The sequence below is a fragment of the Bombus huntii genome, chromosome 9, assembly GCF_024542735.1.
Source record: "Bombus huntii isolate Logan2020A chromosome 9, iyBomHunt1.1, whole genome shotgun sequence".
NCBI lineage: Eukaryota > Metazoa > Arthropoda > Insecta > Hymenoptera > Apidae > Bombus > Bombus huntii.
In genome coordinates, this window is record NC_066246.1 from 319,027 (window position 1) to 332,175 (window position 13,149).

The following is a 13,149-nucleotide window of genomic DNA, read 5'->3' on the forward strand; positions in this document are numbered from 1 at the left end:
GAGTTTCGATCGATCTACGAATGTCTACAATTAGGGCACAAAAACGACATGAAATTATGTAAATCGATAAACTAAATCCGACAAATATAAAATAAATAAAAGATAAGATTAATAAAAAAAAAAGTGGACGAAATTGTTGTTCATATCCGTAGCACGTCAAATCATCGTAATGCCGAACGCAAACGTAAATTAATACAAGTAAAATACGAGTAACGTGACTCATAAAACGAAGACAACGGGGAAAGATCGCGCGTATCAAGAATTTTAGTCAAAGTACCAACCAATGCTTACGTTTTAAATGCTTTAAGTATTTATTTAAACAAATCCCAACATTCCAAACATTGATAATCGTGTACGTGTGCGTGTGTATGCACGCGTACACGCGTACGCGTAACTATACCAGTATGTCTTCTTTCGATTCTGTATGTAAATGACGCTGAAGACATCGGTGTTTCGCGCGTTAATTCATCGAGAATCCCGGATCCCTTTCTGGAAACTTTTTGAAAATTCAGAGGTACGTTTCAACGAACATCGATCATCGTTCGAAAGGTTCGTCGAAGAAGAAACGCGCGAACAAATGATCGAAATCGAGGATCCGTCGATTCATCGACCAAAGGTTTTTCAACGACAGGACATTCCAACTTCTTTCTCTCTGCTTCTCGCAAGCACACACACGCACACGCACGACCACGCAAAATTTGTTTCGCAATTTTCCTTCGTTTCTTTCGTTCAAAATTCAAACCACGTCGAGGCTCGAAAAGTCGTTCCGATGAGATCGACGATTTTTACCGGGCGCAAAGATACACGAAATTTTTCACGGCGGGCGGGCGTTGTTCGCCTAAACTAAATTAGTAGTTAGATTTTACTTACGGCTGGCCCCACACGCGGTCTCCTTTTTTCCCTTTTCTTCCAGTATTTTTCTTTTTTCTTTTTTCGCTCTTTCGTTACGTTCCAAACTCGCACGAAAGCTCGCAACGACTCGTTTCTCCTTCGTTATCGCGATCCGACTGCCTCTTGTTTCCGGTATCGATCGTTAGCTTCGCGTTTCTCGATCGCAGTTGCCTCTATCCCCGATACAAAAAAAAAAAAAGTAAAAAGAAAAAAAAAAGAAACAAAAGTAAAACGGATAATGAAAAATGTTTCTTAGAGGAATATTAGGAAAAAGGTGTAATAGAAAATTTGCCGGAGGTAGGTGCGTTGTTAGAACGACGAATCGAGAGGAAGGAGCTGGTGGTTTGAGTTTAGGTTGAGTTGGTTAGAGGTGGCGGTCTTTGATTTGAATTTTCCGTTTGCGTTTCTCGGGAAATGCTTTAAAAAGTAAGAATAACTTTCAAACAACCGTGAAGAAGGAAACGAAATAATTAAAAAGTTGCTTATCGTAACGGAAGGAAAACTAACCTCGGTTGTTTTAATTTCTATTTCGCCTCGCGAAAACGATCAAAGTCTAATTTTAGCTGAAAATTTTTTAATATCATAAACTTTAACTGTAATCGAAACAATTTGCTTATAACAAGTAGGATATTCAAATTTGTTAAACGTAATTGTAGATATTCTAGGAAAGACGCATTTCATCCCTTTCGTAATGTTAAAGTCTCATTGTGTGGCTACTTTCGCGTCTGACTATCGTTGTCTGTTACTACTTGATATCGAATAGAAACTTTCGCGTCGGGTATCTTAACTTACACATTTCTCCGCTCAAAGAGGTAAATGCCATATCGTGCATTACCATTTAATCTCTCGATCGTTACAATTCTTAAACGCTGTAAATACTTTGACACGAAACGTTTAATTTAAAATGAATAGATTTCGCGTAAATCAGGTGCTGAACGTTTTTGTTATCAACTTGACAAACGGCTAACCTCGTTCCACTATTCGGCGAAACTTAATCAAGGCTAATTTGTCGGAGGGAACGAGGAACAGCGAGGAACGTCGCTCGTAAACACCGGCATTTGTCAACGCTTGAAAGAGAACGCGACATTCTCGAAATTAACGATCGGCAGCTTCATCGACGATGAAAGTCCTTACGGTTTGCGTCTATATCAACGTCAACCGATATAATTTATTTCGAGAAGAATATTCATACCGTTTATACAGAATAAATTAAACGTTCGATAATACCAGCCAAGTTTATCGCGAGATACGTTTCCTTATCAAATAAATAGTCGGATGTCGGAAAACAGGGCAACTATTCGCGTATCTTCGAACGTAGTAAGAATCATTTTGTAACAGCAATTTTCTTATAAAGAAAAATACATCAAACGCATAGTTGGATCGTACGTTCGAAATTAAGTTACAAACGAATATACTTGAAACGCATGTACGTACATACTAGGAGATGAGAAAATAAATATGGAACGAGGCAGAAAGCAAAATTTCATCCAAACAATCCGAAATTCGACGGGAACCGTCCCTGTCGGCACGCTCCAAGGAGAAACGAAAACATACGCTCAGGATGAATCCACTTTCTTCTTCCAACGTTCCAATCATATTCCCTGGCATCGAATATAATATACAATTTATATTTCCTACTTCACCAACTGTTATTCGTTTCATTCTCATCCTCTGTCACTCTGACACTCGCACTACGATTTTTCCTCTTGTCTCTCACTCTCTCACTCTCGCTCTTTCTCGCTCTCGCTCTCTCTCTCTCTCTCTCTCTCTCTCTCTCTCACTCGCTCTATCTATCTATCTATCTATCTATCTGTCTATCTCTCTCCTTTTCTCGCTCCCTTTTACACGTATGTAACTAAGAACACTCGCGATTACACTGACGAGAACTTCAGATTCATCAATTCGTTAGCTAGCAGGCTCCTTTCGTGGCGAACCTGCAGAGTTTCGCTTGATCAGGTCCATTTCCTCCCGTACGACTTCCTGCTCTCGACCGAAAAAGAAAACGAGATCCGGAAAGCCGAGGTCAGACCTTCCAATTCCTCGAATAATTCCACTTAGTGCTCCGACAAATCCGGATGAAGGAAGTCCGAGGTATCCTGCTGGACTCCCTCGGCGCGCGCCTTGTCTTTTGGGTTCCTGAGATTATATCAATCCCCTCGTTTCACAGTGTCGAGCGTCGCGACGACTCTCGGCGACGGTTCAACTTCTGCTCGACGCCGACTCTGTCGATATCCATCCGTCGTTCCTCGTTTTTTCTCTATCCAACTTCTCTCTCTGATTCTTCGCCGTCCACCTTGTATAGCTTTCGAAGGAGGAAGACAAAGAGTCGATGCTTTTTGTGCGAGATCTTTAAAAAAATCCTGCGTCTCCTTTCTCCTTCTGTTTTCCTGCCTGAAGGAAGGATATCGTAAAACTCGACGACTTCTCGATATCGCTCGTGCTCGAACAAACTCGGTCAAGCAAATCGAGCACCGTTTAAATTTAAATTCGATGGATCTATGATAAATTTGAACGTACGAAATATATTCACGCGATCAACAACCAATAAAATCGTTGCCAAAAATTCTCTCCAGTGGCGGACGCTGCGTTGTCCTCCGTTGTTGTTTATCCGTCGTTATCGCTTGTCCGTTCCGTTGCTTCCTCCTTTTCTCCGCTTTTCGTCGAGTTGTGAGAAATATTGGAAAATATCTCCCCGTCGAATCTCGTAGGAACGTGGGTTGCCTGATTCGACTTTGACGTTGCTTCCCGTCGCGTCTATTATATCGCTTCGAGTATCGAATTCTTTTAAGGCCATCGATTTGTGCTTTTATTTGCTGTCTTACGTGTCTTCGTTAATCCGTTTATCGATTCTTCGAAGATAGATGCGGAACTGGCGTCGATCTTCGGCTACGAATATTCTCTCGAGCGCGACGTAAAACCGTAAACGCCGACTTTTCTCTTTCGAAACCACGCGCTTGAAACTGCCAATCCTCTTGCAACCTGTGTTTCCTTCGTACGCGCACGATGTCTCTCGAACGTCGTAGGCCTATGCAGAATCTCAAATTTTTAAGCGCGAAGAAACTCCCGACAGAGCCGAATATCCAACGTCTGAAAGTTATGGCGCGTTGCAACAACGGACTTTGGCTTGGAACGCTCGAAACGCTGAATTTCTTCTTGGTCGAAGCTGTTGGTCGACTACCGCCAGCAGTAGCGACGATCGAGGATCGCTCGACGGGTTTACTACGAATGGTCGGAATGGGCCGGTGAACGAGTTTTCGGCAAAAGGAGATTGCAAGAAGGTACTCTCCTCATACGGAAATTTCTTGGATCTGAACGCGTTTCTTGGCGCTACCGGGTGTGCCAGGTTGCCTGAGGATTCCTGGACAGGACAGGCTGACGTTGGGTGCTGGAGCTTTCGGAGGCGGTGGAGGTTCTGGAAGATTCTCGTCGTCGTTATCGTCGCTGCCGCTATCCCCGTCGTCGTCGCCGTCGTCGTCGTCGTCATCGTCGTCGTCGTCGTCGTCGTCGTCGTCGTCCATCCTGGCAGTGGTCGCGTCTACGCAAGGCGATGGAGTGCGCGTCCTCTGGACGCACGGATTTCTACTGTACAACGGTGGTTCTAACACTCTCTTGCCTCCGCCTGGAGGCGGAGAACATTGGAACTCCTGCAACTGTAATTCCAACTCCTGCGCCAGTTTCGCTTTATGCGGTGGCGGACTCGAAGACGGCGAGTCCATCAGATTCAAGGAAGATAGCCTCTGTTTTCCCGAGGACACCTCGATACCGGAACACCCTGCTTCCAATAGCTCCTCCTTCTTCTTATCTCCAAAGCCCGAAGATAAACCTCCGGCCGCGTTCGAAGCGTTCCTGTCCCTCTGATGGTAGATGCCGGCGAAAATGAGAATGTTCAGTAGCAAGAGAAACACGCCAACGGCTATGGTGACTGTGAGGGCTGTGGTGTAGCTTTGATAATGACTGGAGGCCAGCTTTCTAAGAAGATTGTTAGGCGCTGGGCCCAGGTTCGGATGCTGCAAAGTTCTCGAGGTAGTCGCCACGGTGGTCGCGACCGTAGCGTTCGGCGTACACTCGGTGGTCGATATCGCGCTCGAGATCGAGGATGGCTCGGTGGGTGACGGTACCGGGAGCGGAGGCGCTGGCAACGGCAGCGCTTCGGTCTGCTGGCGCACCGCACCTTCGTACAGGCTAGGGCTGTCGACCAGATGATGGTGACGCATGCTGATTTCGTATCCGGGTCGATGGAGTTGCGGCAACAGATTCAACCACAGAGACATCTTGTGGCCCCTGTAATGCGACCGCATTTCCGTGCTACGACCGGCCTCAAGGTACAGCTGATTTATCGAATCGTACGAATCCCAAAACGGCGGGCTGGTCGGAAGCCCGTCGGATCCCGATGTCAACGGGCTGACGCCGTTCGGGTCCCTGAAACATCACGCGTGCGCCAACACACGCGTCTCGATCAAACGGTCTCTGCTATAGATACGAATCGTGCTCCGAACCTTGATCGGTTCGAGGAGCGGCTATCTCGCTACTATTCAAAATCCGGGGATTACGGGGTACGTTCGTCTTGTTACAGAGGACATTTAACACGGATAAAAGCGATTACAGATTCCGCGTTTCTTTTTTCTTTCGGATCTGCGTGCTATTATATGTCCAAGCAAAGAACAAAAAAAGAAAAAAAATAAAAAAAAAAAGAAGAAGAAAACCACCGAGTTGTCGCGTTCTTGCTTACGAGAGAATGAAAGAATCAACGAAACGATGTTCGCAAGTAGGAAAATATAGACTCCACCGAGCTGAGATTCGAGGAGATGCGTGCGTGGTGACGCAAAATCGTTGAATCGAATCGTGCAAATTTTTCTAATTACGGAATACTTAAACGATAATGACACTTTAAGCATAGAAGAGCGTAGATTTCTATATCATCGAAGTTGTTGGCCAATTTTTTTTTTTTTTTTTTTGCTCGTTTGATTTTCGTGTTATACTCTTTGTGCGTTCAACGATAGATCTAAACACATTTTCTCGAGTTTCTTTCAAACGTTACTTAATCTTAAACGTTATATGTACGTCTTTCCCTTAGATGTAAATTTTATTTGGAAAAAATACACGAAATCGTTAAATCGTTGAAAATACGTTAGTCGTTTAAAGTTAAAGAATCTGTAAAATCAAAGTTGCCTGCGTTTCCATCATTTCGCTCGTCAATTTTCAAGTAAAATTGATTTTTCTACTGCTCGAAACTAATTTTCGCGAGAAATTATCTGATATTATCTCAATGTAATTATCTTATACCGTCTGATTAGAGAGTCAGGGACATGTCATATCGATATCGAATTACACAACGCGCTCTAATCCAACGATTATATTATTAGTCCAACTCTAACTCGAGGAACGCGTAACTTTAGCTAATTGTATTCGGTTCAGGAAACGCGGCAGCACGTAACAAGAAACTAGCCTCGCGTCATCGTAATTGCAAGTTTGGAACTTGCAGCTGACTACGTTGCCATTTGCTTCGTTATCAGAATTCCTGGCGGTCCTGCCTCGGTTCCCCATAGTCGTCGTCGCCGTTTTCACGAACACGTTCAACTTCCTCCGCTTTAAATCGCCGAAATTAAGAAGAACGATCGACTCTCGTCCGTCGGTTTCGATCGTTTCAGCCCGAAGCCGATCGGAAAACTGAGCGCGTTGGTAATTCGAAAAGTTGTGCCGAACGTGTTGATTAAAGTTTCGCGATCGGAGCCGCTGCGATCGTGTTAATTAAGACGTTGATATTTTGATAGCGACATCGACGGGAGTATCGTGTATGCGCGTTGCGATATCGAGACGGTTCTAATTTCTTTCAAAGTTGCAGCAAGTGGGAAGAAAGCGTTGTTTCGGGTGAAAACGAAAAGTTTGCAAGCAGAAAGTTTCCCTTCGGCTTTACTTGTCTTCTGCTGCGTAGAAACAATCGTAAAGAGTTCCTATCATCTTTTGCCATAGAATTCACCGTGCGATCGACCGTGATCGTGGATCACGAGTTTCGAGCTGTTAAATTACGAAGAAAAACAATAACGAGATTTCGTTACGAGAACAAGGAAAGAATTGCAAAGGAGATAAGAAGTAAGATTTTACTTGCATTTTTAACCGAAATCTCAGCTACCATGGACGCGAAAAAGGAAAAAGTTTCCGATTCTGCAATTTTAAACGCGACAGAAATTTCAGTCGAACTTCGAATGGTTCGCGCTGATGCTCGAGCTGGGTAAAATTGTATTTGCATGAAAATTGCGTTGCGCACTGGTCTGAAGACCGTGATCGTCTCGTCTGTTAGACCAATTAAATGCGATATTCATGACTTGCGAGCATAAAAATTAGATTCCACGGTAAGACAGAAAAATGGATCGACTCGAACGTCGTTTCCTCGTCAAGCATCGTTGTGATAAAGTGAAAAACACCGACTAAAGCATATCGGACGACGAAGCTCTGCAATTCCAAATCAAATCGCAACTGTTATCCGTAAGCTTTATCGAAGCAATCTTCTTTAACGATAATAGCACCGTTTTACGAAGCTTTCGGGACTGTTTTCTCAACGCCGTCTTTCATCGCCGTCCTGGATGCGCTGCTAATTTTACGATTGCTCTTAAAGAATCTTACTTTTTAGTCGATCGTTCAGGAAATAAAAAGAGAAAGGCAAGCTTTCGGGGAAAACGTGCGTTTGATTAATTAAAAAATTGTCCGGAGCTCTTGAAGAAATATAATTTTAGTTCATTAAATACCTCACCCCTTTTTATTCGAGCGCTGTAGCAATCGAAAATTAAAAAATAATTTCTTAAAATTAGAATATTTACTTTAATCTCGTACAAAGGCACGCGATTAAGCACGTCGAAGTAACAATTTCCCAACGTCGTATTAGCAAATTTTTAATCTATTATCAAGTCTTGATTAAATTCTTCTTAAATACGCGATGGAGTATTGAAAAGTACTTGACGTGGAAACCAGGTCAACGGACGTCGAACAGATGGCGCGATATCACGCTGAAAACGACCAAGTATCAGCTACCTTTCCGACGAATCCAGTCGTCAAAAGGAAACAGAGTGTCGACTGGAAGTTGCCGTGTCCGGGAACAGAGTACGATCGCGTCTGCACGACCGTGCGAGTAAAGTGCAAAGCCGAGAACCAACTTGGCAAACGGGCAACAAAGACGGAAAGACTCACCCGCGTCTTACGAAGTTGGCCAAGTAGTGGACCAGCAGTTTGGACAGGTTCTCATCGGCCAAAGTGTAGTTGGCTTGGGCGAAGAGAACGGACACCACCTCTCCGCGGAGAAGAGGTATCCCCAAAAGATAGGGCACCTCCTCGCCCCTCTGACTTGGTCGATCGCCGAGCTGAAAATGCAAAAAGTAACCACGTCCTCCGGACGCCGAGTGCAGCAATGCGAGCCTTAGGAGAGGAGCAGCGACCTGACCGTCGCCGAGCAGGGACAGGAGGCCCTCGCAGATCGCTGACGGACTCTGCTCGCCTCTCTCCCAGTCCGTGTACTCGTTACGGAGGGTCGAGTAGATCTCGTGAAGGTGGTAACGATAGGTGTTTCGCACGTAAGTGCGTAAAATACGATCCCTCCTGGTCTCGTTCAAACCGTTCTGCAATCATATCGGATCGATGGTTGATGGAGAGTTTTCTTTTCGAGGGACACTCGTAAAACTTTCGCATCGGCCGATCGTAAAGCTTTATCGTACGCTTGGCTTTTTTCGGAGTCGAGGTATATCGCGATATGGCCGAGGATGGACGAGGTATGCGCCTTTCTCATTGCTTTACTCCTGCTTTCGTACGTGAAAAATGCTTTATCGAAATTTATCCTACAAGTTACTAGTATCGTTTCTAGAAAAGTATCGTTACGCAGACTGTAATTAACACGGTATCAACCGATCGATGTTTCCTATTGTTCAGGTATTGTTTCCTTTCTTAATCGTTCTTTCGATAGCTGTTAGGCGACTTTAATCGAGCTTGATCCAAACGCTTCGAGAAAATCACAAAACGCCTTAACTGACTGTAGTAACAATGTAAAACCACGCGTGAACACATACCTCTGTGTGCGTGCGTGTTTATGTTTGTGTCTGGGAGGGGGGGGGGGGGAGCTGCGAGCACGTCACTCGACATGACGTACAGTCATTTGACAGCCGAGGCGCTGTGAGGCTCTTATCCCTGAGGGAAAAACCAGAGTCTAGAAGTATCAGTCTAAACCTAGTACGAAATAATTGGCGTTTCGGGGCGTGCCTTTTGTTACCGCGGCGTCTGCGAGCCTTAGCATCAAGCCTCGTGATGATCAGATTAGTCGCGCGAAAAGACTGGGACACGGTACAATATTTATATATATACATATACATATATATATATATACATACAAAAGGGGTATTAGAAATACGTATTAAGCGAATTTTCAAAATGACAAACGCTACGATTGGTACAGAGTCTGTGCTAGACTTTACACGTGAACGAACGGCATCGTGAAACATTCGATCGTTATGAAATTGTCAAGGAGCCGCGGAAGTACGCTTTAGCGAACTATCCATCGACCGTAACCGTCGGATCGTCGATAATATTCGACGCGAATCGGTGGCCGCATTTCGCGACAATACGCGTTCGCTAATTAATAATTTATCGAGTTCGTGTCAATTATCGGTGCGTGCCGGCTGCACGTAAACCCGTTCGCGTCTCGTCAAACCCGTTATCACGATTAAAAATAATTGAACGTAGATCCCACAGCCTGACCAAATTCGACGCGCAAATTAAGAAAGAAATACGTAGAATGATACGTCCAGTCTAACAAAATTACAGTCACTTTTCTACCAGAATGCATATAGCAAACGTGACACTTGTCGATAATTAGGAAAATCATTTTAAAATCTTCTAAAGGCGATTATAAAAGCAGTTTTTGTACGGAGCGATATTACGATAATTCTATTAAAATACAATTTTCATTTTCATCTGCGCAGCAAAACGAAACACGAGGACGTGTTAAATAATAACGACATCGTTTAGCGTGGATCGATCTTGAAAATCACGCGTAACGTGGAACGATATCGTCGACAATTTCCTCCAAAAAATTATTCAAACACTTCCATTCGAGTTCTCCGTTGCAATCGCGTTGGATGACCATAATCTCAGCTCGAGAAACCTCAAACACCTCAGGATAGGACGTATCGACCACGATTTCCGACCGAGCTGGTCAAAGCGAATAAGCTGTAACGAACAGACTCGGAGGCTTCGTTCGTGTTGAATAAGTAAATGCCACGCACACGTTCGATCGACCCACTTACGCTTCCGACTTACCTGTAGATCGTCGTCGGTGAGGTTTATCCAAGCTTCCTCGGACGTCAATCCCAACAGGAGATCTCGATCGCCGAAATTAGCAAACTCGGTGCCTGGTCCAGGTATCAGAGGCATCAGTCCCGAGGAGGAGGCAGTCGGTTGGAAATTCTTGACATCGGGAACAGGAGAAAGACCATATTGAACGTAGCCGTGGTGTCGCGACAAGTCGATCTCGAGGCGAACTCTCTGTGCAATTAAGTCGACGCCCGCGAAAGGCAAGTTGCGGGCAACTATCGATTTTCGGGTCGACTTCCGATTGCCGGGAGTCGTTGTGTAACTGCAGTTACGCCGTATACTTTACGGCTTTTAATTAAAAGTTGGCCGACCGGCGATCTTGCCTAGCGATACACTCTCTATCGATTTTCGAAAAGGAAAGGAAATACAGAAAAGAGGAGAAAGGAGAGTAAGAAAGAAGACGGAAAGAAGAAGCGAGCAACACGGAAGCGGTCGATCAACGGCAGGGGCGGCGACGCGACGCGAGGTTAGAACTTAATACCCTGTTCTTCCATCGCTCGACATCTGTCAGTCGGTTGTCGGTTCAATTAGCAAACTCATCGCTTACACGTCGCCTCGTCCGTTATTTCGCGCGGCCAAAATGTCTAACGCCGCGATTGCGAGCCTGCGCTTTCATCGTCGAGCGTCTGTCCCGCTTCGTCGGTACGCTTGGTTAAGAGGATTCCTCGTTTTCATTCAGACAGGATTCTAGATAATTTGGCTTTCGATCTGTACGTGACCGAGTTTGATTCGACCGATGACCAGCGTTCCAAAAGCGTGCTTCAAGCGTGGAAGAATATTTGAAGATAAGAATCGGAAGGATTTGTAAGTTTAAGGGAACGTATTCGAACGCATCCGAATATTTCGATCAAAGTTGAAACGTTCTGAAAGCGAATAAAAGAAACTTCGGATAACGATACGTGGTACTATCGCGACATCGGATACCGATAACGATAATACGGGACATGGATTATCCGAACAACGTAACATAGCAGGGATAAGTGCAGGATGAGTAAGAACGAGGGAAGAAACATCGTATCGGGTCATCGGTAGATCGGAAATATCGTAATAGATTATTTGGTAAGTAACGCGGTTTCTCGGAGAGCTTAGTTCGAAATAACGAAACTCGTTGCGATACGTAGCGGTCGTATAAAGGAAAAGTTTTACGAACGTCTGGTAGAGATACCTGATTGATCGGTGGAGGCATGACCGCCCCATCGACGAAAGGAGCAAATCCGGAAGTGAATCTCGGGGTATCCCACTGCACGGCCAGAAGCTCTTCCAAACTCCGCAAACGAAGGCACGGTGCGATATCGTCAGCCTCCACGTCACCAGAGCATTCGGTCTGATTGGCGACGTGACGTTTCGCCGTTAACGGATCACGCTGTATAGCCCAGGGTGACAAGGCAGAACCGCCGAGCAAAACTACTCTCTCGACCAGCTCTGCGATATAAAAGACGTCAAACCGCGTAATAAGACGTGGTAATAAGGTGATTTCTCGAGAAATAGGGAAATGGAAATTTGTTTGATTTGTAACTTGGCCTGTAACGAATCTACGTACGAATAGAAATTTCCTATTATATCTAACTGTAGAATTTGATTTCGGTAAAATCAACGTTTCGTATACGCGTAACCACGAAGTTGACTCGATCGACGAATCTCGCGTGTCCTTTCCGATACGCTATTCAAACAGTTTACCTACGTAGCGTATATGTACGCTTTGACCGGAGTTGCTAAAAACGAATCACCTATCGTTTAATAATCGCACATCGATATAGACGTCGTTTCTCTTTATTCTCCTTGCAAACGTTATACGCATAGTAGAATTTATTTAATCTTCTCGTGCTTCGTCCTATCTCCAGCTAGAAAACTGAAACGCGTAACAAAGAAACGACTTTCGTTTACGGATAAATAAACGATAAACGAGTAGATTTGAGAAAGTAAAGTTCTTCGAATCGAACGAATCGAGGTTGCGCGCACGATCGTTCGGTCGTTGAGTCGACTCGTCGTTTCGACCAAGAGCGCCGCGTGCCGGGGCATTAGGGGCGAGTCCGCGAAGCCCCGATGGAGCCGAGGGACGGTAAAACGTATCGCGGAAGGGCATTAAAAGGAGGACGCGAGGTAGGTTCGTTAGCGCGGAATGGAGGTGCAATCTAGAAACGCGTCCAGGTTCACCACCGCCCTTGGCGACTCTGCTACCCTTATTCTCTGTCTGCACTCGAGGAAGCTTGTTAAGGTCTCTAGTGGCCGTCGACAACGAAGACGGCCGTGTCACCGTTGTCGTTGTCGTCGTCGTCGTCGTCGTCCCCGAGGAATATCCCCTCGACTATGCTCTTCCCGCGCGAGTATCCTGACACCTCTGACTTTACCGGCGCGCGACGAAACACGAAACGGTACGCTAGAGGAATCGAGGTGAATGGCGGCGAACTAGAATCGGAATGGTTTCCGCGAAACGAGCGATGGCTGCGTCGAGTGCGATATCTGATTTCGGAACGATGCTCGCTTCCTACGTACCGTACTATCTGCATAGAACAGATGGCAATTTGCTCCATACGCGTAGTATACGTACGTAGACGGAGCAAGCCAGAAATCAATATCGGTTGTAGCAAATATCAGTAAGTAGTAAGCAAATATTTCGACCGAAAGAAGAATATCAACGTTCTTTCTATCGATTAACTCCCATCCGTCTGCTATTTGCTCTTATCCTCTTGCGTCTCGGTCATCGCGTACCTGCAAACAGTTGACACACGCACAACGGACATTCTTACCACATGCGTGCATCTCATCGTCGGTGTACGCGTGTGCATTCTTCCAATTAACTCTCCATCGTTGTTAACAATCCATTCGGTTCGCAAAAAATTCGCACGAATCTTTCACGCTCGTACATCGTATCGTTCCCTCGTTAATGCAAACGCAACATTGGATCGT

General features: G+C 45.2%; 1 protein-coding gene across 2 annotated transcripts in view; it reads right to left on the minus strand.

Moving 5' to 3' along the window:
* Nucleotides 1-915: 915 nt before the first annotated feature.
* The window catches only part of LOC126869396 (neuroligin-1-like), a 52,048-nt gene continuing 39,814 nt past the window's right edge, over nucleotides 916-13,149 (minus strand). For both annotated transcript variants that reach the window (XM_050625869.1, XM_050625868.1), the window contains 4 exons: nucleotides 11,408-11,664; nucleotides 10,189-10,335; nucleotides 8,074-8,498; nucleotides 916-5,310 (listed from right to left, as the gene is read on the minus strand). In XM_050625869.1, coding sequence (XP_050481826.1) covers nucleotides 4,179-5,310; nucleotides 8,074-8,498; nucleotides 10,189-10,335; nucleotides 11,408-11,664 — 1,961 coding nt within the window. In that variant the 3' untranslated portion in view covers nucleotides 916-4,178. The remainder of the gene's footprint in view (nucleotides 5,311-8,073; nucleotides 8,499-10,188; nucleotides 10,336-11,407; nucleotides 11,665-13,149) is intronic.